The sequence below is a fragment of the Rhagoletis zephyria genome, unplaced genomic scaffold (assembly GCF_001687245.7).
Source record: "Rhagoletis zephyria isolate East Lansing unplaced genomic scaffold, Rhagoletis_zephyria_1.1 Rzeph_scaffold_00375, whole genome shotgun sequence".
NCBI lineage: Eukaryota > Metazoa > Arthropoda > Insecta > Diptera > Tephritidae > Rhagoletis > Rhagoletis zephyria.
In genome coordinates, this window is record NW_016157459.1 from 1,058 (window position 1) to 26,495 (window position 25,438).

Consider the following 25,438-nt stretch of genomic DNA (forward strand, 5'->3'; position numbering starts at 1 on the left):
TAAAAGGCGGCAAAAAAGAGCAACAAATTTTCATCAAAATTTCAAACTTTTTTCTCAGAAGCGCTAGATTTTTTTTGAGTACATAGTTGTAAAGCCCATTCAATTGTAGTCTAATAATGTGTTATATTACCCTTGATTTTTTAGAAATTTTTTTCGTCGCATTTGCTTCCATATAACGAATGAAAGCAATTTATTTTTATATGGAAGAAACACGCTACACCTTCGGCGTAAAAAATTCTAAAAAATCAACGGTAATCTTTAGCGACTTGAAACTTGCACATTTCTAACTAAAATTGAATGGGCTATAAAATGGTGAAAAATATTGTAGCGTTTCTGAGAAAAAAGTTTGAAATTTGGGATTTATATGAGTTTTGTGAGAGAATATATTTTAATTGCAAATTCCTAAAAATAAATAAATAAACATGAGTGGCAAACAGTATCACTATGAAAAGGGGTGCTATGGTATTGGCCAATACTTTGTATTCATATGTAATGTGTAGCTGCACTGGCACCCCTTAAATTAGTTGCAATTATTTTGTTTCCTTCTGTGCTTCTTTGAATTCTTACACACTTGCTATGCATTTGAAGAGATCGTAACATTAAAAATTTATAAACTAACATACATTTGTTATATACATAAATGAATATACTGAATACGTACTTAATTATTTATCAACTTACTTACTTTATACATACTTACATTTACTTATACGTTAATGTATGTACATTAGGCTGCATCACTCCACATGTAAAAAAATTGTATTATTTTTCCATCGGAATTACTAAACTTATAAGCCTTCCGCCAAAGTATTTTGAAAAAATATGAAGAAAAAAGTGTTTAAAAACATAAAAATTACCTCTGATGATAGAAAAGTTTAAGCTTAAGAGGTCTGCACGAAAAAGCTTTAGAAATTGTATCAAAGGAATCCAAATAATAAGATTTTTCGAGGTATGTATTATAAAATCGGTCCAGCAATATTTTGGTGAAAGTCTCCAAATATCATACATTTTATATTTCCGGTGAAAAACCGCAACTTTTTTTGGTGCGGCACCCTAATGTACACATGTATGTATGTTTCACTGTATGCTGGAAATAAGTGAACTATTTTTAAGTTATTGTTGACTTTATAGGCATGTACACATGTATGTGTTATGTTTCAAATGCATCAACAAGTATATGTGGTAAGTACAAGTATGTAGGATTTATTTAGACTCGCATGCAGAACTATGATATGTAGGTAAAATTTAAATCTTAAATTACGCAGGCCAACAAATTAAAAAACAAAAATTCATGAAAAAGTGTGCCTACCTGACAAACTTTGCCGAATTCAATACAGGCTCTACAGCGTCTGCGTTTTTCCACTTTCAAATTGAAATTTGAGCCAAAAGTAGAATATACTCGTATTTGTTGAAAATATAATTTTTGTCCTCAGGTTTCCTCAGTAAAATTGAGCGAGCAAGTTTTTGTGGAGCGTTTTTACTCTCTAACTTCCTGACTCTTACCGTAACGCGGCTTGTGCAAGGGCGGGAGTCTACACTGAGGAGATCGAGTTAGGCAAATTTTTTTATGAATAAAAATTAAGCAATTGCTTTTTCTTAAAATGTCATACCTTTTACTTAAATTTATTTCAATAAATCGAGTGAAAGGTCTGCAATTTTAAGAAAAAATAATTGCTTAGTATTTATTCATAGGGTCCAACACCTCTAACTGAACTTAAGCGATCCTGAAATTTTCTAGAAGGTCTTTTGATTTAAAGATATATACTCATTTTGAAGAAGAATTTTGAACTTTGAAGAAAGAACTACTTTGTAACTAAACTTTACATAAAGTTATGTTAAAGAATTTTAGCTAAATTCTAATTTATTTTTTATTTAGAGTTTGCCAAAATTTTTTTCTTTAAGTTAATTTTTGTTCCACAGTGTTATAAGTATTTGTGCAAACATATAAAAAAAAAATAGAACCAAACATTTTTATAAGTTTTTGCTTTTACAATTATGTAGCCCCAAATATCACCTTTAAAACGAGACTATAAGCAAAGTCGGGCAACATATGAAATCGTAAAAAGACAGAACTTCGTTATATCATAAAAGAAAAGTTCTGACTAAAATTCATTCAAATCAGAAATGGTCTACTCTAACCATTAGAGGATTTGACACGGATTGACCCCTATACATATAAATATGTGCTACTTATGTATTTAGTTGAAAAAATGTACACTAGGGGGGGTAAAAAAAATTTTAATGTTCTCACCCCCTAGGATTATTCTATACAGAAAAATATACCGCTTTTTTATTTTGAAATCAAAAAATAGCGCTCATAGTTTTCCATGTATTTTATATAGGAAAAAACACTTTTTGTAGAAATGGTATAGAATTCTTAAAAATCAATATTTTTGATCGAAAAACTCTGGTTCTCTTCAGGAGACTTCCAATAACAATACGCAATTGGCGATTTAAAATTTTTTTCATACTAGTGATATTTTTATGTATGGGTCCCTCCATTGCATTTTAAGAGTTTTTTGGCGGATTTATAAAATATAGTCACTAAGAAAAAATGGTTAAACAAATAATTGGGTATTATTATTGGGAGTCTCTTGAAAGAAAACAGAGTTTTCCGATCGAAAAATATAGATTTGCAAGAATTCTAAACCATTTCTACGAAAAGTTGTTTCTTCCCATATAAAATACCTGGATAACTATGAGCGCTTTGAGCGACCTCTACATGTTTTTGATTTCGGAATAAAAAAATAGCGGTATATTTTTCGGTATAGAATAATCCTAGGGGGTGAGAGCATTAAAATTCCGACAATACTTTGACCCCCACAAGCATTTTTGGACCACCCACCCTAATGCACACCTTACATAAAAATGAATGTATGTACATATGTATGTTTGTGAGTAGTTCTCATTATGTTTAGATGTATTTTTCTATGCATGTAAGTGCCAACTAAACACCTTACATCCTTGCATTTTTTTAATTATTTAATATCTAAATATTGGTTAGCTATATTTATATCTACAAGTACATACACATATGTCGCTAGCTTGAAATTCAGTAAGTAAAGTAAAAGTATATTTTCGCAAGTATATATATGTATGTGTGTATATATGCACTAATATTAATAAGTATATTTCCCTCTCAATTATACATATGTATTGTACATATTTATTTTTTTTATTTTTATACGTTTTTTTAATAGGGAGACAATCTTTTTCACACTACAAACCATTGCATTAGTGTTTCCCTTAGTTCATTTTTTCGCTTAAAATTACTTTAGTGTCTATTTCCAGAAGTTGGACGAAAATGGAAGCAACGAAATATGAAGTCTCATAAAACGATAACTACATATCGATGGCTGAGTGGAAGATCGACCTATCTCTGCAGCCAGTTCGAAAACATTCTATCTCAAAAAACTTTTCAAGAACGCCCTATTTCAGAATTCGTTTCAAAAACGCCCTATCTCAGCTGCCGATTCAAAAACGCCCTATAACAGCATATTTTCAATACACTTTGAAGTGAGATAGGGCATTTTTGAACTGAATTTTGAGATAGGGTGTTTTTCAATAAAATTCTGAAATAGGGCGTTCTTGAAAAGTTTTTTGAGATAGAGCGTTTTCGAACTGGCAGCCGAGATAGGTCGATCTTCCACTCTGCCATCGATATGTATATTGAAATGGAATGTGATGTACGAAGACGTTCTTCAACTTTCGCTCCCTAGCGGGGTGAAAATTATAGGGCACACGAACGATATTATTCTAGTAGTTGTGCACAACCTCCTTCCAGATATTAAATTGAGAGAAAACAGTGCAATAACGATAGTAATGGGATGGTTGAACAGTGTCGGCTCAACTATTGCGGCTGAAAAACCTAAAAGCTGTCTTATTTAGCTTTCAAGAATGCTCCCTAAACGTATACTACTTGCTAGAGAAGTTACTGCCGCTCTGGAATCAACCTCAAATTATACCAGACCGTTAACCGACTCTGCGGTATAAAAGTGATCTATGTATAAGCAACCTCATCAGATGACTCGGTTGTTGATGTTGTGACAGCGTAAAAAACCCCCAAACAGTTTTTGTGGAGTGTTGCTGGAATGATAATCCTTTGCCAGATATAAATCTGGTCCGGGTCCGGTTACGTATAGCCGAATGTCGGGGCAGCCATCAGATGATATGGTAATAGACAACGCTGTAATCGTCACCGTCAGTAAAAGTGACGATACGGCCATCGTATTGACGTTATCACTAAACGGTGGTAGTAAAGAGTTATCCGCCTCGTTAAATATCACCTTAGAGCCAGATACTGCAATCGTTCGGCAGACAAAAGGACTGGTTGATCTTCACATCCTCTGAGGAGATACCGGCTTCGGCACCTTGCTTGAACCAACAGTATAGATGGTTATATTCTCCTTTGCACTGGGAGTCCAATATCCCATTTTTGTCCGATCGGGAACCTAATAGGTATCTCAGTATTGACGTAACAAACAGGCACTGAGCGTGGAAAATTAAGTTTGTTTGTAATCATATCTCGAGAATGAAAACAGCAAAACTAATTTAACATTATTTAAAGCTTTTAAGATGGATAATTCAGGAAGAATAGGCTCGGTGGATAAAAAATTACCTTGACCTTTAAAATTACCTCCAAAAATAGAGTGTTCAAAATGGTTTCACTTATTTTTAACTGAAAACATTTGCAATGAAATTTTCAAATGGTTTAGACATATATTTTTGCTGTTTGTTGCGTATAGGAATCCATAATCACAAGAATCAAAAAAAAAAACTTTTGCTGTTTTCAGGCAAAAAAAAAAATTAAAAATTTTACCTTTGAAGGTCGTTTTTAAGGTCAAGGTATCGTTTCAGTCAATCAGGGCATACCATTTTTATATTTATTTTGTCTTTTTTTGACCATTTTTGATTTTGATGAATTTTGATCAGAATTTTTTTTAATCATATAACAAAGTCGTGCCAAGGGGAAACATTTTTTTTTTTTAAAGCTTTTCATAATTCTAAAATCACAATTTCCGGGATTTCGCAAGTTTATTTTTTGAATATCTCAAAAAACCTATTTACAAAAATGAAAACTGAAATTTGAAATCGCAATTATAAAAATTTGGGTAAACAATTTTTTTATACAATACCTCAAACTGATCTTAAAAGATCCTGAAATTTCCGGATGGGTATTGTGAAATTGTGAAATTTTGAACTTTCGAAATTATTATTTTTTAAATTTTCTTCCTTTTGCAGAACTTTGTTACACGCTAAAAGAAACGTTCTGATCAAAATTCATCCAAATCGAAAAAGGTCAGTTCTAACCATTGGTCGATTTGACATCAATTGATGCATGTAAAGGGTGATCCATACAGTGGGTTTATTTTAAAAATTCAAATATATTAAAAACATAATTTTTTTCTGTTTATTACTGTTTTATTCGAACGAGCAAACATTCCCAAAATTTATGGAACCCGATTTCATTCATGTGGCTGCCTCGGCTGACTCCGCAATAGACTTTGGTGATGGTTTCTCTACCCCACGGCTGATAGATTGAAAATTTTAAATTTTTTTATAACATTTACATTTTTAGTTGTGCATCAACTCAGCCAAAAACCTAAGGCTTTTCTCCGTTTTCAACTAAATTCTCCAGTTTCAAACTACTGTGCTTCGACTCTCTTCGTCAGGTCACCGTTGTATAGTTCTGATTTGGCATCTAATGATTTGTTTTGGTTCCTGCCTGTAAATACCAGTGGAAGCTGTTGACACAATAAAAAACGAAATTTTTTTCTTAGTCAGACAAGGGACTTGCCCCTCCCGCGTGCAACAGAAATTTATTAAAATTTGAAGTGAAAGATTTTTAGGGTTACCTGATTTGCGTCCAGTAAAAGAGATTATAAAAAATTGCCTTTGCACATTACCATGCTTGAAAGTACAAAAGTTCCAGTTGATTTAAAAACTTTTAGCAAAAATGATATTCAAAATTTTTTGTATTACATTTTCAGTTTATTCAATTCAAATTAATTAAATTTAATTAATTAGTGCTTAGTCACTAAAGAATTCATGATGTTTTTTTTATGTACATATGTATGTATGCACGTTTTGTGTTTATATTACATACACAATTTTTCATACAATTATTTTTCTTAGACTTAAATTCCAAAAATGTTCCTTTATTTTCCATTGTTTTATTATTTAGTTTAGTTATATGATATTTTTAGACCATCAAGGTGCTTTCTTGTATTCTAGTTGCTTGCTCGCTTTGCCCTTTTGTTGCTTTTTTGTTACATCATTTTTTTGTTTCGTTTGCAAGTTGGCATATTGCTGTCTACAGCAAAATAAATTTCTTAGATCACTCAATTTTTAAAACATAAATATTTGATAAAACAACTCGCGCAAAGCGTTTATAAACAAGCAAATCATTTATTTTAATTCTATGCGATTTTTAACAAATCATTTTTTGTTTATTTATACATATACATACATATATTAAAGAGCGGGATCCTGCCCTGTCAACAAAAATTAAAATTTAAACAATTAAAATTAAAATTACGTGTTAATATGACAAAGAACCATAAAAGCGTTAAAATATATTTTTTTTTTTATAATAAATACGCGCACTAACGCAAAATAAAAAATGTGGGCGAAGATTAAAGAAGAGTTAATTTGTCTAAAAACATAGTTGCTTTCAAGCGGCGCCATCAAACAAAATGCAACAGTACATCTTACTGTACCGGCGCAGTGTTGCATTTTGTGTGCGAGCCATGACGCTTGCAATTAACGGTAAAAAAGCGATATTACAAAACTAAAAGTGCTGCCTATTACTTTCAAAACTCGACTTCGATTTTTGCTATATTCCTCTGCACTTTTCACAATTTGTATTATTTCCTTCAGAGGGTATAATTTTGCGCGCGTTTCCTATTGGCCGTTCAATAATATTACTGTACAAATGTATGCATACAGTGTTAAAAAATTGTATACTTTTCGCATTTTGGACATTTACTATTGTCAACTTTTTTTTTTTAAAATTGCTTTAATAAAATTACGCATTAAAAAATATTATACGAAATTAAAAAAGAAAAACTATAATTTGTTATTAATTAGTCGCAAAGCACAATATTGTACAAAAATTTACACAGCTAAATTTAGTAAAATTAGCAAAAACTTATTTCGACTCCATCATTTACAAGCACTCTTCGGCCAAGTTTGATTTAAAAAAAAAAAAAACTTTACTCTCTGCACATCGAAATACTTTTTATAGTTATCCTCTTTTGATTTTTTACTACACACACGATGAGCACATATGTAGTAGCAATCAAAACTTACAACTTAAAAATATATGCGAAGACTTATGTTTTTGAGGTGGAAAGGAAGTGTGGAAGCTACAAATTCAACACACCGCCTAGCAGGTGGGTGTTTCTTTTTTCCATTTTCGATTACGCGCCGAACACAAAGAAATTGCATGGGCGCCTAAAAGTATGCGCTAGTAAAGCATGCAGGCATACTATGCCAATTTTAAATTTCTCCCAGCACGTCGCATGGCAGCCTATGTGTAGGCTTGCGATTTCTTTGTAAACATTATACTTTCAAAATGTTCGTACGCAATCAATTATTTATTATTTTTTTCCTTGTCACTCGTAGTGTGTTTATTTCACTCACAGTTTTTGCTTTTTAAATTGATTTTTCACACTTTTTGTCCCATTAAATTTTTTTAAATTTTATATTACAATGTTTTTACATTTACTAAATAATTAGCCTTGCTCAGGGTTTATTTATTAAATTTATTGGTTTTTTTTTATAAATAATTAAAATTTTTTTTTATATCTGCTATTATTTATAACCTCTAAGTTACACATTTAGCTACCTTATTTCTGTTGGGTTCACTTTTCCCATTTTATTTTTTATTCGCATCTTCTTAGTAAATTTGAATTTTTATTTTCTTAAAAAATCATTAGCTTTCCCGTTTCTTAGTAAATTCGAGTTCAACACTATGCGACTTTTAGTCTTGCTTTTGCTTCTAAACGGAAAACTGTAAAGTTTATGTTTCACACATTTCTGCATTTTTTGCAATTTTATTCTTTTTGAATTTATTCTTCTTTTTTCAATTCTTTAACAGCTAGTGTTTCAGGATTTTGTGTGGGTGTATGTATTTGTATTTGTGTGGATAAGTTATGGGGGTTATTTTGACAACATTAGCTTAACACATGATCCTCCATTTTGCGCTACTTTCAATACAACAAAAAAAAAACTTTTTATGTTGCTTCCTGATGTTAAGAGTGATAATTCAGAGCTGATCACTGCATGTACTAGACTTTAGATAGATCTTATGTAAACCTGGGACGACCAGAGAGAGCTTTTGCTATGTGCGTTTCGTTAAAGTCTACACAAAATTTTTATAAATGCACTCTCTGTCCAATGCTATATGACCAGAGAAATTTCTTATCGTGTTTTCCTAAGCATAAAATATGATTTTCCTACGTGCGCTTCCAAAAACAAAATCTTTAGAAAGCTTTAAAAAGTTTAGCACGCGGGTTGTGTTTTAGTGGTGACTGATATGGACGGAAATTGTATTTCCGCCCAATACTGAACGACCAGTGAAAGCTTTTAGAGCGTGTCCCTCTTAATAAAATATTTGGCAAGCATAAAAAACCCCGGCAGTTGTATCCATTTAGGTAAGTATATATGAAGTCCATTTCTTAGTTTTAAAACTCTCATAAAATTTCAACTTCGAAATTACCCAAAATTTACCGGTCTACTCAGCTTTTCGGTGCAAGTTCTACTGCTGAGAATTCTGCAAATCGTTCGACAGTGTACCACTTCAAAGGCACGCGTGCCAAGCCTCTTAAAAGTACCTGTATAATTTCCATAAGACTGGCATAAAATAAAAGCTTTCGCTGGCTAAAACTGGTCTATGCAATTATCAGTGATGCACTTTCTATATAACAGCCACAGCCAAACCTTATACCGCAGGAGAGGCATTTTGAAGTTTTTTAAAGATTGAACTTGCGCAGAATAAAAGCTCTCCATTTTATGTGTAGGCCAGACATTTTCTCAAAACCTGTGCTTACAAAAGGGAAATCTTCTGGCATTTTTTTAGCATTAAACTTTTTGGGAGCTTTAATAATACAAGCAAGTAATTTCTGAAGTTTAAATGACTTAAAATTACATATAGGAAGGCTTTTCAAAAACTAATATGTATATTTTACCATTTTTTGAAAACTTTCGAGCTACGAAACAGCTTTTCGGACTTTGAATTTTAATTAAAACAAATAAATATTCGGCGCATACATACATCCATTGCCAATACTTTTCCCAACTTTTCCTCCGATTTGTGGTGTGCACCTTGATGTTGTCATACAAAGAGGAGGGATTTGGAGTTTTACACAGACTTCACATTTAACTAACTTCAACAAAGACTAGCTTAACAGTCACCGCAATCCTTTTATAATTCTGAAAACTCTATAAAAGCTCAAAATTAAGCTTAAATTATGTGAAACTTATTACCATTTTAAAAACCTTAAAAATTCAGAGGCGGTCATTTTAATAGTGCGAAAATTTTCCGCTTTCAAAAAGGGATTATTAAATTTTTTCGAAAAGCTTTTAATTTACAAAAGAGCTTTTGAGGTTTATAATTTTAAAACTGAGTTTAAACTTGTTGATATCAGTTATAGTTATTAAAACTTTGAGAATTGAACGGCCCTGAGCTTTAATAGTGCAAAAAAAAGTCCGATTTTAAAAAACTCTTGTCATTGTTTTTTTTTTCTTAACATGTAATGTACAACCGCGTTTGAAAATTCTACAAAAGCTATACATTACAAATGCAAAGCTTAAAATGTGCAGGCGTATTTTATCAACAGAAGTGCTAAGCCAGCATGGAAGAAAAGCGATTTTTCCATAAAGAAAATTACTTAACGAAGGCTTTTAGGAAGTATTTATAGACTCAACAAAGTTTCAAAAATTTGTAGTATTTTAAGAACCTTTGCCTTTTTTAAATTTGTTTTGATTTTACAAAGCCAACGCACTTAGCTTGCTTGCATTTTTGTCTTGAAAATTTTAAAATTTTTCTACATTGTCAGTACTTAAAAAAGGAGTACATATAGATTGTTTTCTCAGTATACTGTATTTCATGATTTTTTCTTTCATGTTTCATGTTTCAATTTGCAATTTCTATTTTCCATTATTTCAACGTGTTAAAATAAATATAATTGGTACAAAAAAGAATTGAATTTTACAATTTTAAAACTTACTAATAACAATTGTGTACATGCAAACCACAATGTAGGTAGTATATGTATAGAGATTTCATAAATTTAATAAATAATAGTTTTAAATTTTCTAAAATGCAATCTTAAAAAAATAGAAGTAAAAATTGTTTATCAAATTTATTTTATAAAAGTGTATTTGAATTTTTTGTTTCACGTCTCTCGATGTCGTAATCCTTTCGCAACGCAGCTTTTCATTCATTCAAAACTTATTGAGCAGCATAAAATAGTTTTTTTTTTTTTTAAACAAATCGTTCATTTTTACGCATTTAAATCTATCGTTAAGTTTATAATATTGCCGAAATTATTTAGGCTTGCGTCAAGTCATTTGAAAATACGTATGTATGTATGTAGTCAGCATTTATTTTTGTAGTCAAGTCAAATTTTTGCCAAACTTCAGCCATTTTTTCTTTTCAATATTATTGTGCAATCATTTTGTTGTTAATTCTCTCTACATTTGTATGTTACTATTGAGCGTAGTTGCGTTTTAAGGATTCGAAATTGAAGGTCAAACAAGGTAAGCGTTTTGTTGGAGAGTCTTGCTATTAGGGCTGCTTCCAGTCGTCACTACGTTTTACAATTTTCCATTTTTAGCATGAAAAAAATTTAAGTTTTCTATTACAACCTTGCGTTTCGTCTTTTTGTTGTTGTTTATTACATTTATGTAGTTTAATTGTTTTGTCTGCCGTCGCTATAATGGCATGTGCCTGTTATATCTGCACGAAAGTTGCTGCCATTTTGTCTATACTGCAATTGAGATGTTCGGCTTGATTGATTGTAAATGAATGAAATAAATTCTGCTGCAATGGATTTTTCAACTTAAAAAATTAGTTAAAAAAATATTTAGGTTTATGTTTGTATCTGTAAGTATGCATGCATGCCTGTCTTTGTGGTAGTTTCATTGGTTGTTATACATTTGTGCTGAATTTGTTTGTATTTATGTATGTACATATGTATGTATGCGTGTGTGTGTGTGTGTTTCTTTCCTTTTTATGTTTTCTTGGCAATTTTTCAGGTTTAAAGTAAAATTATGCTTTCCTTTCCTTCTTCTTATTAGACTGTTTGCTTTTTACTTTTACATATCTGTTTTTTGTTTGTTTTTGTTTTTCTTCTTCTTCTAACTATTCTTCTTCTTTGTCTTGGTTATGCCACCATGAAATTTCTATATATTGTATATGTATAATTTCTTCATCATTCTTCCATGCGTTCCTTAAACATTTTGTCCTTAGTGTTAACATTCTTTTCTTCTATTTTATTTTGTTTTTATTTTGTTGAGTGAGTTTTTTGAATATTTATTTTTTTGTTGCAAAAAAATTGCATTTTTGTAAATTATTATTTTTTTGATTTTTTTTTGTTGTAGTTTTTTTGGCATTTTAGTTGTTGTTGTTCTTGTTTATTTCACTAGCTGTTTGTAGTTGTTGTTGCAACTAACGTATTAGCAAAAAATTTTGCGCCTTTTCGGTGATTTTCTTACATAGTCCCGCTACTCTCCGTCACATTCCACCGTGATGACTTTGATTTTCACTCCCCGACGGTTTATGCTCTCCCATGGCCGTCGTCGTCTCAGCTACTTCCGTCTTATTGTGTTCACTTTCATCACATTCTTCCAGTTCGGCTAAATTCTCTTGATCGGATTCTTCAAGTGTCACCTGAAATGCAGAGTTGGAGAAGTTAATACAGTTAAATTGCATTTGTTGCGATTTTCAGCCAAGTAAGAGCGGAACAATTATAATTTTTTGTTTAAAATTTCTATGAATTTTTTAATATTATTTAAATGCTTTCTTTACTTCTATCTAAATTGTTTTTCTCTTTTCTCGGCTGCTAATCGCACAAAATTGTTTAGTGATGAGAGACGCACTACTGTTTTTTTTTTTATCTGCAGCCAATTGTGTTAGTGTCTTTTTGGATTTATTTTCATTTCTACATTTTGTCTCAGCAACTCACTTGAAATCGTATCTTATCGTCGGAGGGTTGATCGTCAGCCGTCGATGGTGGTGGTGATGGTGGTATCATGCTCTGATAATAGTCTCTATTCTCTTCAAGCGTATCAAGTATATCCTGTGCGTCTGGATGCACCAGATCGGCCCATGTCTCCCACAATGGATGCACAATATAATCGATAAATCCGACCTGCGATTTTTCGATTGTTGAATTATGACGATCGCACATGGGACTAATATCCATGCCCGATTCACGTTCTTTATCGCCCTGCAAAAAGAACTCCTCCATTAGTAGGCTGACCCAGCGTTTGTACAATGGCAACGGTTTAGTTGGATTACTCAAATCGGCACAATGTACCAGATTTTCGAGCACCTAAAAGAAATATGAAGAAACTTATGTAGTTGTAATACTCGTAACAATAAGAGTAGTTGTAAATACGCTAGTCATATTCTGGGGACCTAAGGGGAAAATGTTATGGTTGGACGATGCTCAGAACTTGGTTAGAGCAGGAGTGTTATGCTCCTCTACTACTATTGTAAGTATTGCGTATATGGGTACTACTCTTTTTCATTTTCATTACAAAAAGCGAATCTAAATTGGTTTTGAAAAACTGTCAGCAAAAGTTATACCATGAGAAAAATAAATTTAAAAAGAAATCAGAATATTAATTTCTTAAAAGCTCTTATTTAAATAAATTGTAAAATCTTTCCCAAGGAAGGACAAATATCAGACTAGTAACGGCTACATTAATTCAGTGCAGTTCAGTTTAAGATACGAAAAACGGAAAATTTTTGGGAATAGCAACATGAATATCTTCTACATCAGAGTACACTACATAGTAGTACGCCAAAAAATGAAATTGTAGAAAAAAATATAGTTGAACTAAATATTTTAGTATTATTATTTTTTTAAAACCTAAGATAGTATTTTCTCGAAAAATGATAGATACTTCGTACTGTCACAACGTTGAACAATAAATAAACAGTAGTTTGTGACATATTAAGCTCAAATTTAAAAATAAATTTTTATTTGCAATTTTTATGCAAAATAACTGTAATCTAAGACATATAATATAAAAATCGAAAATAATTGTTATTTTGGATTTAGAATGTAAAACTCAAAAATAACTGTTATTTTTTAAAATTTTTGCATAATAATTGCAAATCTATTTATAAAAGTCGTCAATAAAAATCAGTCAGTGACTTTCTTTTTTAAAAGTCATCAATATAAATCAATCACCGACTGTTTTTTTTAAATCATTCGTATAAAAGTCATTAACATTTTTCGCAGTTAAGAAGGTGTTGGGAAACAGAAGTTTATTACAAATGACTTTTATAAGTATGATTTGAAAAATAAAGGTCAGTGACTGATTTTTATTTATGACTTTCTAAGACCCATAATTTAAAAATCAAAAATAACTGTTTTTTGCAGATTATCTAGATAAAAATCAAAAATAATTGTTATTTTGGATTTAAAAAATAAATGTCAGAAATAACGGTTATTTAAGGAGCACCCAAATAAAGTTAAAAAAATAACTGTTAAAGAGCGATTTTTTTAATAAAAGTTGTAACTGTTACGGTGCCTGATATTAAGGAAAAATATTTAGTATAGCTACTTATTTTTATTAGCTCCAATCCAAGTTTTCTTCTGAATATTTTAAGTAAAAAAGGTCTAAAAAAGCCACGAAGTCAGACCTCTAAAGTTCTGTGACTACGTTAAATCTAGCCTCTAAAAGACTAACCTGCTCACTCTGGTCTTTTTAGGGTAAAAAGATCGCTTTTTTTTGTTACCTGTATACGATCGGTGTAGTTGTCCAGCAATAGCACACCGGAACCGGCGACCTTCTTCGTCTCGACCATAGTCTTTAAATCGGCCAGTAGGCTCATGTGTTTAGACATGTCCGTTGATAGAACAATATCGATAACCATCTTCCTTAATGTTTGGCGTTGTTTCCTGCAAGAAATGAGTGCAAAATTGTTTTTTAGGATTTATTTTTATTTTAAAAGCTATTTTGTAGTCGAGAAAGATTCGATTTTCGCTTCTTGGATAGGAGTAATCGCCGCTTATCTAAAGCCGGGGTCCCCACTTCGGAAGCGTACGAATTCACACAAAAGCCGGCGTAGATATGCTTTCAACTATTAAGTAATAATCATAGCATTCTCGATCCTGTTTTACCTCATTTGAGTACCGGGCATGGTGGTCTCATAGTCACTGCATGAACCTTGCCAGTAAACAGCCTACCCCGGGATTCATCTACCAAAGACCCGTAACTGATCTGCCATGGAGCTCTGTTAGGTGAATTTACAATAACTGGATGGAGAAGCAAACGCAACATTACCGTGCTAAATACAGAAGGTAACAGACAAACCAAAATCGCAATTATTTCTCTGAAATATTATTGAGAAGAAACAAGACACTCCTTCGTCTTTCCCAAGGGAGAAACACTTTTCGAAATTGGGAGCTGCTTATTGTGACCAATGCAGTGTATCACTGCAAACCTCACTAAAATCGCTCCAGCATGAAGTCCTTGGTGCAAAGACAAGTAAACAACAATTTAGAAGGGAATTGCTCGGTCGGGGCTGGTAGGACACAGAGGACGATGCTTTATCTATACTTTCCAGACAGCTACACTATGGACTCTAATGTCACCTGAATATAAATTACATAGTTAGAGAGTTGAATATCATGCTTGGTGGACAATTACTGCCCAGCTGTTTTCACAGGAAGTACGTGAACAGACGAAAGTCTAAACCCGCAGAAAAATCAGGTCAACAAAGCCACTTTTAACCAGCTTCCATCACAAAGAAGGTGGCAAATGCTGCCGGCTTAGCTGCAGCGGAGTCATGATAAAGTATGTATATTTCGGCAATTCGCGTTGGAAACATTACGTTGAAAAGTTCTTTATTCTTTTTCTGAAGTTTCAGCCGGTGGTATTGAGCTAGTGCTGTTACCTTGTTATTTTTTGTATATTTATATACTTAAAATAAAGAATGATTCTGATTCTGATTCTTTTTCTGAATTTTAATTTTCCTCCGCATTAGGAAAGCCAAAAGGCAGAAACCAACAAATTTCGGAACCCCGACCGGTTTATTGAAAACTAAAATTACTAAGAAGCTAAAACTGACAACATTGCAATGGTTTGGGACTTAAACTCATGGACACCTGAGTTCATCCGATTTAAAACCAGAAAATAATGGGACCAGTAAGACTACCAGTTGCGAATGATGGCATATTCATCTTCACTACTGGTTCAAAAATTGAGAAAGAAATCGGCGCCAAACGCTATCCACAAGACTTGCAGATAAGTTAGGTCTTATCGTCCGCAAAATGATACAACGTCTTCCAAGCGGAGGCTTATGCTATAAAGAAGCAGCTAGCCTTCTACTAATTACCATATTTTCAACCGAAAAAGCCACACTCTTGATTCATAGTCAAGTGACTCTGACAACAATAGATTCCAAAGTGGTAAAATTGGCGATTAGGGGGCATTACTGGCCGATCTGAACGTCTTCTGTTTTGAGTTTCCGACCAAACCAGTATTATGGAGCAAAAAGAGGCAGCTGAAGAGATTGGCCTTATAACTCTGAGACGCTAATAAACGCAGCGGACACCTCCACAAAACTATTGTTTAGAGATCATATCAGAAAACTTGAACAAACGAGATTAATGTGAATTCTGAGGGTCATTATGTCGGTGGTTAGAGGGTAAAGCGATATAAGACCTTCTGAAACCTAAAAGTTCTCACCGACGTCAATGCAGGTCACTGAACTTTACTGCACCGATTGTGAATATCAACGAGTTCTCTCTCCAGTCGCTACCGTAGTGAGAATGAGAAAAAATCAACTGACCACTTCCTGTGTCAATTTCCAGCCGAGCAGTCGAACCAAACAGCTGGGCCACACTTCTTTAGCATTCTGACAGAGATAATGGATACAAGTGAAACGATAGGACCTTTTCAATTTAACTAGCAACAGGTTTAAGCAGGTTATTATTTCTTTTCTCAATTTGAAGGAATGGAATGTGCGTGCTCTTGGGACACACACACAGCGAACTATACCTTCGAGTCCAAAGTTGGGTACGTACACGCCCTCTTAATCCAAGCTTGCAGGCTAGTTGTATTATCGTAATACCTGCGCTAAAGTTCTATGCCGAAGTAAAAGCTATGATTTCATAATACTCACTTTTGCATATTACAGAATATATCACATCCTTGATTTTGTAATAATTTAAAGGCAACTGCTAAATGATGATTTTCCAAAACAGATTCGTCATTATACATTAAGGCTAATTCGGAACCTAGAAAAATAAATAAACAAATAATTCACTCTACTTGAAGATCAAATAAACACAAAACAACTGATTTAAGTCAAGCTCAATTCAAGGGCGGTTCTTAAAATATCATCAACATGAGGTATTCCTCTATTTTGTTCCAAACACTAAAAAAAGACATCCACGAAAATTTAAAAATTTAAAGAAAATTTTAGGGATCGCTACTAGGGTGTGAACTAATTGGTTTTGTTTTTTAAATTTCAAAATTTTACGAAATTCTTATATTTGCCAGCTATAACTCAGCGAGTTAATTAATTTAAATCAGATTTGAAGTGGAAATTTTGTAGAATTTCTGCTATTAAAAAATTAAATTTTTTCAAACCTTGGTAGCGACCATTAAAAAATTTTTTCAAAATTTTCCAATTTTCGTGGATTCTTTTGGGGTTGATATGTAGAACAAAATTTCGATGTTGATATTTTAAGGACCACCTTATTAAATATTGTTAGAGAGTAATCAACGATTTTTGCACTCACTTGAATTAACTAAAAATTGATTTGTTAAACCAGGATGATCAACATCGTGTATACAAGCAGCAAACAATGCTCCGCCCACTTCTAACGATGTGAATACGCCCTCCAGCGCTGGTGTATTGAGCAGTACATTTGTACTTTGTGTCACATCGGCCGCATGCAGTGAATTGTGAAACGGATTGTCTTTAACATAATGATCCTCCAGAGTAGTCATAAAATTAATAAAAGTTTTCGGTGGTATCATAAGACTGGTCAGTAATTCCCTACTCTGTTTTGTTTGCAATCAAAATTTGAGAAACAAAGAAAACAAAAAGAAAGTGATTATTTATAAGTAGTTAAAAATTACAATCACCGCAATTGTTTGAGCCTACCTGAAATATGGTGTATGCCACACAGGTGAGCGGACGATTGGCACTCAGATCGCCAAGCTTGAATATGTCAATGCCCCACGTATCGATGTCGCCGAGCAGTGTGCCGAGCGCATTCTCGTGCACCGTTTCCACACCGAATGTGGGCAGTCGTTCGCCGGTGAATGAGTTCGTATGGGAGAGTGGTCGTTTCACGCCCGATATTTGTGACATGGGCGGACCACGTGGCGAACGGCAACGCTGATGCTGGGTAAGCATGCTAAGTTGGTCGGGGTTGTCGTCGCCGCGCATCGAGGGTAAATCCAACTCTTGTTGTTTGTCTGAATAGTGAAAAGAGCCGGAGATTTAATTAGGATTATGAGAATATTTGTGTACATTTACTTAACTACTTTGAGATTTTTAAAAGCCATAGATACATATTATTTAAATTTTGTTTTGTAATTGTTTTTATTATCAGGGAACACTATGAAAGGATGGACGAATGGATTTGCAGAGTTAAAGCTTCAAAACACTTTTTTTACTCGCATGTGTGTATATATGACATATTAAATTCTGCTTCCAACCCACTTAATCCTTTCCTTTCTAAGAAAATTTAATTCCATAAACCACTTTATGTATCTTTATTGCCATGCCAATACAGCCTTATGTGTGTATGTATGAAAGCGCTTTGTACCTGTAGGTAAGTGCTTTCTTCTCCCCGCCAGGAATGTCAAGTAACTTTTAAAAGTCAACTCTTAGAACCCTTGACATATGTATATGCATACATACAGGCATATATTTATCAACCCCCAGCTTGCTTGTTTGTTCGGCGGTTGATAAAATTATTTGAGTAACATATTTTAAATCGCAATGAAATTCCACTTTGACTGCCTTTTAAACCCACTTTGCCCACACATATATACCGATGTACATAAATACACAAGTACAGCAAATCTCAGAAATTTTTAAAATATTTAGCGCAGAAATGTCTGGGAAGGAGGAAAACAGCAAAGTGAAAAGGTTGTAAAGATTTGTTAGACAATATTTCTGAAGTCTTTAATACTACTTTTAACCCGACTTCAAAAAAAAGAGGAGGTTTTAAGTTCGTCGGAATAATTTTTTTTTTGTATGTTAGCGCATAACTTTGGACCACGTTAACCGATTTTGATAATTCTATTTTCATCGGAAAGGTGGTACCTCAAGGGTAGTCACATACTAATAAGAAATTAACCATAATCTTAAATTTTTATATGAGAATTGAAGTCGGTTTTGTATTTTGCTTAAAAATTACTTGTTTTTGTTTGCATTTAATGATTTTTCGCTATTATTTACACACTATACAGTACACTATGGGTGCAGAAATCAAGGCTTTATGGACAGTGTGAGACAAAGGTATTAGCGTATGGCTAGGTTACTTACTCTAGTGTGGTCAAGAGTTAGTAAGCGCAATCATTCAGATCCTTATGGTAATGAACGTTTTTTCCTTTATCAAATTGTTAGTACTCCCTCACTATATTTATCACAACTTGACTGTATTCCGGTCCCAAATTGAAGTAAATAAACGCCGCTACTGGGTACCATGAATATTGAAAGCAGAAGGCAGTCCCACACCAGCTTTGAGGCAACTTTCAAAGCTTTCAGTACGAGGAGCGCCAATCTGCTCTGTCAGAGTGTATGTGTGTACAAGTGTTTGCCGTACATGGCGTGCATTGGAAGCTTTCTTAACTCTTTCCTCCGCATTAAATCTATGCTCCAATTTATTCTCTAATATAAAAGCGAAATATTTCGTTCGGGGGTAAATTTAGTATATCCTAATAATAGGGTATGCCAAATACGAATTTCGTACTTTTTTGTGAAAAGTTCTATGGCTGTTTAATCAGGCAAGGCCGTTTGCATATGCAGTTCGTTTAGTTTGTCTACCACTCACTTGAGATGCAATATCAACAAGCCTTGTGAGATGTCGTGGTTTGCCTTCCTGGAAATCACCGATTACCCATTTCAGCCATTTTGTTCAGCAATTGAAAAGATGTTCGAACTACTACTACAACCATGAATGACTGGATTAACGTCGATAGAATAAATATCCTTCAACAGAGTCTCTGTAGAGGCATTGCTGAAGGCTCCAGAAATATCGAGCGAGACTCTCATTGCATATTCCCCTTCATGTTGAGTCCTTTACATTTGTAGATTACGCTCTGAAGAGCTCACTGTGGATTTGATATGGATTAGGTTAGGTAAAGCCCATTCTTTTATGTTTTTTCGAGACAAATATTGCGGGAGGCTTGCTGTAATAAATAATTTTTTTCGCTCCGAGTAAGATTGCCAAAATATTACTTATACGCACTGTTTTCCTTTACGGAAGGAGATATTTAAGAGTTCTTCTTCGTACTCCCAGTTGGTAGGACCAAACTTCTTTGGCGGAGGTAGTGCGTTAAAAAATCGCTGCGGAAATTGCGTGACACTGGCGATGCAACGGAAGTTCATCCATTTTCCCTCTCTATATTATCGCCATCAATAATATTGGAAGTAAATTATTGAAATCTGCTACCCAGAGGTTTGTGATTGAGACTAAGCCACAGACAAATATTAAGAAAAAGACAAATAAATATTTCTCTCTCTGTGAGAGAAACGCAACAACAACTATATGGTAGAAAAGTTTTGAACTAAAACGATGAATCCGCTTTTATGGCTCTAATAATGTCCATAGTTGTTCAAAAATTCAAGAAAAAGGTGCAACTTAGGACGTTGCAAGCATGTGTACATGCCTCACCCATACAGGCCCATTGTTCCAATACTTCAAAAATTTATTGTTCACGGCTGCCCTTTGTATCCCTCATGTCATTCCATTTATCTTGGTCATTCATCCGCCATTCATCCCCAAATCCACTCAAACATAATTACGTGCGCTTTAAGCACTGTGTTTTTGCACTCTTCCACTTGATCGCGCATTATCTTCTTGTTAGCAGCAGAATGATATTTGCCAAGCAGCAGCAGCTTTTCGGTGACATTAGCTTCACTGTATGGGAAACACCTGTTACAAAAGTTGGCGTTTTCTTATATTTTTTGCTTTCTCTTTCACCCATCGACCAAAAGCAAGTTGATTATCCGGCCTTGTTGTTGTGGTTCCGGCTNTAATGGTATTTGCCATGCAGCAGCAGCTTTTCGGTGACATTAGCTTGACTGTATGAGAAACACCTGTTACAAAAGTTGGCATTTTCTTATTTTTTTTTTGCTTTCTTTTTCACCTTTCTATCGACCAAAAGCAAGTTGATTATCCGGCCTTGTTGTTGTGGTTCCGGCTAGTGGCGGTGCGTGTGCGGGTCACCAGCCAGCCGGTTGTTTGTTGTGTGCGCGCAATAAAAACTTTTTAAGCATTCAAATTTGGTTGTGCACCTTTTACGTGCTTAGATTTTGCTGTTTATTTGGTGCCTTTTTTTGAAAGAAGTTTTGCAAATTTTAAATCTGCTCGCCAATATAATTTTTTTTTTGTATTCATTTGCTGTACTTAGCCTTCTTAATTTTTTCTTCTCATCCTCAGACCTTAATGTAAAATACATTTTTATTTCAAGTTGTTCGAAGTGTTGGTTACGGAAACGGAGTGGTGCGCGGTTGCCTCCGTTTTAAGAAAAAAGTTACTCAAAAGAGCAGTAAACTTTTCTACCCTTGTTCAAAAGTATTAGATATTAAGCATTATGTTCCGGCATCAATTTTATTTGAGGCAATTATGTTTCTAAATACATATATTAAATTGAAAATCTAAAGAAAGTGACAGCTATTGCACAATTAGGAAAACATGCTTTTAAAGGATGCTGCATAGTTAGTAAATGAAATCGCACATCCTGTGAGCTGCGGGTATAGTCTGGTTTTGAGAGCTTATCTGTCATCTTGCTACCATTTATCATGCACTTTTTCAACCCACTCTGGCTCAAAACAAGAAGAAAAAATTTCATCAATCCCACCCTCTTCCTGTCATGTTTAAACAAAGAAACATTTACCATAAACTTAAGGTGACTCTGTTCACATAGATGCGTCTGCCTTTAAATGACAGCGCACTTTTCTGATTTTGGTGCTACTCCCAGTCTATGTCGAATTTCCATGAGGAAGTGAAATGACAAAAAATTTAAGAAAATTTCATATGGAAACGAGCATAAAGACTATTTCCAGAAAAGGTATTTTTGGTGTAAAATTTTGTCATTGAAATTTTTGTCATATAATGCTCAGTGGAAATCTAGCATGAGTTTGCCACTTATTTTTGATTTTTCTTCGTTTTCATTTAAACATCATATTGTTTTCTTTCTTTTCACTGAACAGACTTTGAAGGGCTGCTTTGGGTGGTTGACAAAGCTTTTCTATACATGCCACCTGTTTGAAAATTTTAATTAAATTTAATTGATGAGATAAATTGAATATTGCAATATGGATATCAATTTGATAAAATAAATATTACAATACCTCTCCTCTTGCGTGTGCTTGGGCCATCCCACAAAAGGCTTTCGGAAAATGTAAAACACTGGTAGCACCGTGTTTTTTTCTTATTGCTTTCATAACCCTCATACCCCGGTACGCAGCCAAGCAGTACTGTTTATATTCTAAATAAAATTTTGTGTTTAAAATTATTTGTAGTTCTGACGAAAAGAACTTAGTCAGACTTCTTGTCAAATCAAGTATCTTTTGAGCTAATTTCCGAACTAAGCACTGGTTGCCTTTCTCTATTATCATTATGAGACTTCAATTTCCTCCACTCCGCTACTATCAATACGGCCATGTCATAGCTTTTGCAGCAAAAAGTTTTATCATCACTTTATTTTCCTTCGCTTCTTTGCATTTGGTAAGCGAAAATTTGAAATTCTGCGCTAAATTGGTTTGCACGCCTCAATGTATGCAACAGCTATCACGCTGTATGAAAAAGTTTAATATAGTTACCCTTAGCAACAGCTACTGCTGACATTGACCGACTGGCGTATTCACTTTTCTAAGGGCTCAGTGATTGCTCTCGCAGCACTTTCTCGCCTTCGCTATTGACATACATACATACAAGTTTTTACATTCACCAATTCATTTAAACGTCTGAATAGTAAAGGCAGTACTCACTAGGCTGACTAGCAGACAAGCGCGACTAGTAGCAGGGGCGTATTCAGAGTAAAATTTTGGGGGAGTAATTAATGAGAAACATAAATTTTATTTTTAATCAATATGGGTCATTCCATTCAAAATTTACGTTCGAACAATTTTTTCGTGCGAAACATTTTTTCTATGTTCTTTGAGGCAAAATATTAGAAACGTTTTTTTTATATTTCGACACAATATAAAAAATTTTGGAATTATGAATTTTCAAAATGTTCACGCTCGAATAAAATACCTCTAAACATTTGCGTATACGAATAAAAGTATTTCATTATAAAAATGACTAGCCGACCTAAAGTTTTTTTTCTTAGCTTTCCAATGAGAAATACATTGAATTTTTTCGACCTATTTTTTATAAACGAAAAGTACTAATGATTTTTTTTTTTAGTTGCAACTATTTTTAATCAGTTATTTTATTGAAAAATTTTTTATATTGGTGAAATAAAAAAGAAATACGTGTCTAATATTTTCTCAAAGAACCCCAAAAAAAATGTTTCGCACGAAAAAAAATTTTTGAATGTAAATTTTAGATAAATAAATATATATATGCTTTCATTTTAGATATAAAAATTGATGCCCATATTTGCCTATATTGAAAAATCTTTCCAACACTTCTTCAGCTACACCTCAATGTCATAATTTTTATAATTCTCCCCTAGTTCCGCCCTCCGCAGGCATGTCACTGCATATATACAAATGTACAAGTAGTTAATCCATTCGCCAAGTGCACGCTTGAACGCTGCTGACTTTGAATACTCGTAGTTATACGTTTGTATGTTCACGTTTACCAACTAGACTTAATTTAAAATTTAAATTAAAAATAACTCATAGCGCGCAGAAAATTTAACTCGTTGCAGAAAAGTAAGAAAAATGAGTACTAGTGCATATGTATGTGTGCACGTTTGTATGTATTAAGCGAACAAAAAACACGGAAAGCCAAAGCGTATAGAATTGAATCTCTCGAAAGAATTAAGTGAGATTTTATTACATTTTTATTGCTATTTTTACTTACCTAGCCTCTTGGATTGTTTGCAATGATTGAGTAACTAAAGCTTTAGCAACACGCTATAAATCACCGTGAGTGGTTGGTTTGTGGGCACTTTAGATCCCATATAAATTTTGTACGTGCACACATACATACACATGTACCTACTTATTTGTGATTAATTTTTCTTTTTCCTAAATGCAGTTTATGAATTGCGCCTCAGCCGCCAACAGTGGCGTTCACTGCATTGGGCACTTGAGTGGGCGCGTTTTACATACATGCGGTCGGCATTTGATTTCTGCGCGCAAATACAATAGATAGTATTGTGTACAATAGGATATTGCAACACACTTGTAATTATTTGAAAAGAATTTTCATACGTAATACAAAAAAAAAAAGTTGCTGCAGCATGTACTGTGAAAGCTATTATTGGAAGCTATGACTTTGCGGCTGATAACACTACTTCTACATCGCCAATGGAGCCGAAAGGTGTAAGTACGTGGGTGGGGGGAAACAGCTGGAAACAGAACAAATGCACTTTTTCAAGAACGGGTTAAAGCTTTAAACAGTGGTGGAAGGCTTGGTGTACGTTTCTTCTTTCGGAACTCCTCATCTAACTTAAATTTATTCTTTCTGACTAACACCGATCTCTTTAAGGCAGTGGTAAGGTGATTCACTCTGTCTTCAGATTTTTTGGTAAAGACAACAGAAAAATGAGCTAAGTGTATGCAGAACATTAAGAAGAATGCTAGAGTTGAATAGGGCTATAAGCAATGCATACATATGCATACATCTGAAATTAATACAGAGACTAAAATATTAGAAAAGAATTATGTAATACAAGTATACTCTTTGCGCTCCTTCTTTATGTATGCCATGTAGGAAAAGATTACCGATTTTCTTGTTCTCGATTCGCCTTGAAGTCATAAAGAATATACCCTGTACTTTAGAGTTGCTCACAGCCAAAATGATGCGCCCCAAAAAAACTTATGTTTTGTTAATATTCACAAAGGTTTTCATGTTAAATAATTTATTTTATTTTTTTCCTATAAAAATATAGTTCATATGTATTACAACTGAAACCATAAAAACCAAAATTCCAATTTTGCACAAAAACTAAGAAAATTTATAAAAATTGCCATTAATTTTTATGTGAAAATTTTCAACTTTTAAATCCGACTTGTTGTCAAAAATCAGCGGTACCCGAACTATTTCTAAAAAAACCGATCAAAAGGTTGTAAATTTTCATGAAAATTAATGGTAATTTTGCTGAATTTTTCTAGTTTTTGTACAAAGTTTGCCATTTTGATTTTTGTGGTTTTTGTGGTAATATGAAACATATTTTTAAAGAAAAATATCGAAAATAATTTTACATGAACAATTTTGTGAAGATTAATTTTGTGAAGATTAACAAAAAAAAATTTTTGGCGTCCTTCATTTTGGCTGTGAGCCAGTGTATATATGTATGCACGTTGAAGCAGTTAAAAGTTCGCTCTCATAAAAACTGATGCCTCTATTAAGCACCCGAAAGCGTTCAAACCTTCTGAGTATTTACATATGTATATACATACACACACATTAAGCCCTTTAGCATAACTTTTGATGTTCAGCAATCAAACTTTAGGTTCTAACATAGCATAATAAGCATAGAAATTTTGTGATGTACCGGAAATGCTTTGATTTTATAACCAAAAATATTTCTTAATTTTTTCTAACGCTTATGCAAGGAATATAAAAACTTTCAAGCTAAAAAAGTTTTGCATTCGAATTAGGTACTTACCCAAAAATGTTGAACAAATATATTCTGATATTTGATTGCCAGATCTGCTCGACTCGCTGAAGTGTGATAATTCTTTATTGAGCATACGCTTGAACTGTGGGTGGGGGAAAAGAAGAAGTGAAGATTATTAGAGGCGATGGCATGTTTGGTGCGGTGATTAGTTGATGTCATGGTGTAATAATAACAAGGTGTTGTCAGTAACTTAACCTCACTT

General features: G+C 33.4%; 1 protein-coding gene across 4 annotated transcripts in view; it reads right to left on the bottom strand.

The window, feature by feature from the left end:
- Positions 1-9,063: 9,063 nt before the first annotated feature.
- The window catches only part of dnc (phosphodiesterase dunce), a 189,635-nt gene continuing 173,260 nt past the window's right edge, over positions 9,064-25,438 (bottom strand). For all 4 annotated transcript variants that reach the window (XM_017611149.1, XM_017611150.1, XM_017611151.1 and 1 more), the window contains 7 exons: positions 25,225-25,318; positions 17,360-17,676; positions 16,992-17,256; positions 16,370-16,484; positions 13,979-14,141; positions 12,192-12,560; positions 9,064-11,896 (listed from right to left, as the gene is read on the bottom strand). In XM_017611149.1, the coding sequence (XP_017466638.1) occupies positions 11,741-11,896; positions 12,192-12,560; positions 13,979-14,141; positions 16,370-16,484; positions 16,992-17,256; positions 17,360-17,676; positions 25,225-25,318 (1,479 nt within the window). In that variant the 3' untranslated portion in view covers positions 9,064-11,740. The remainder of the gene's footprint in view (positions 11,897-12,191; positions 12,561-13,978; positions 14,142-16,369; positions 16,485-16,991; positions 17,257-17,359; positions 17,677-25,224; positions 25,319-25,438) is intronic.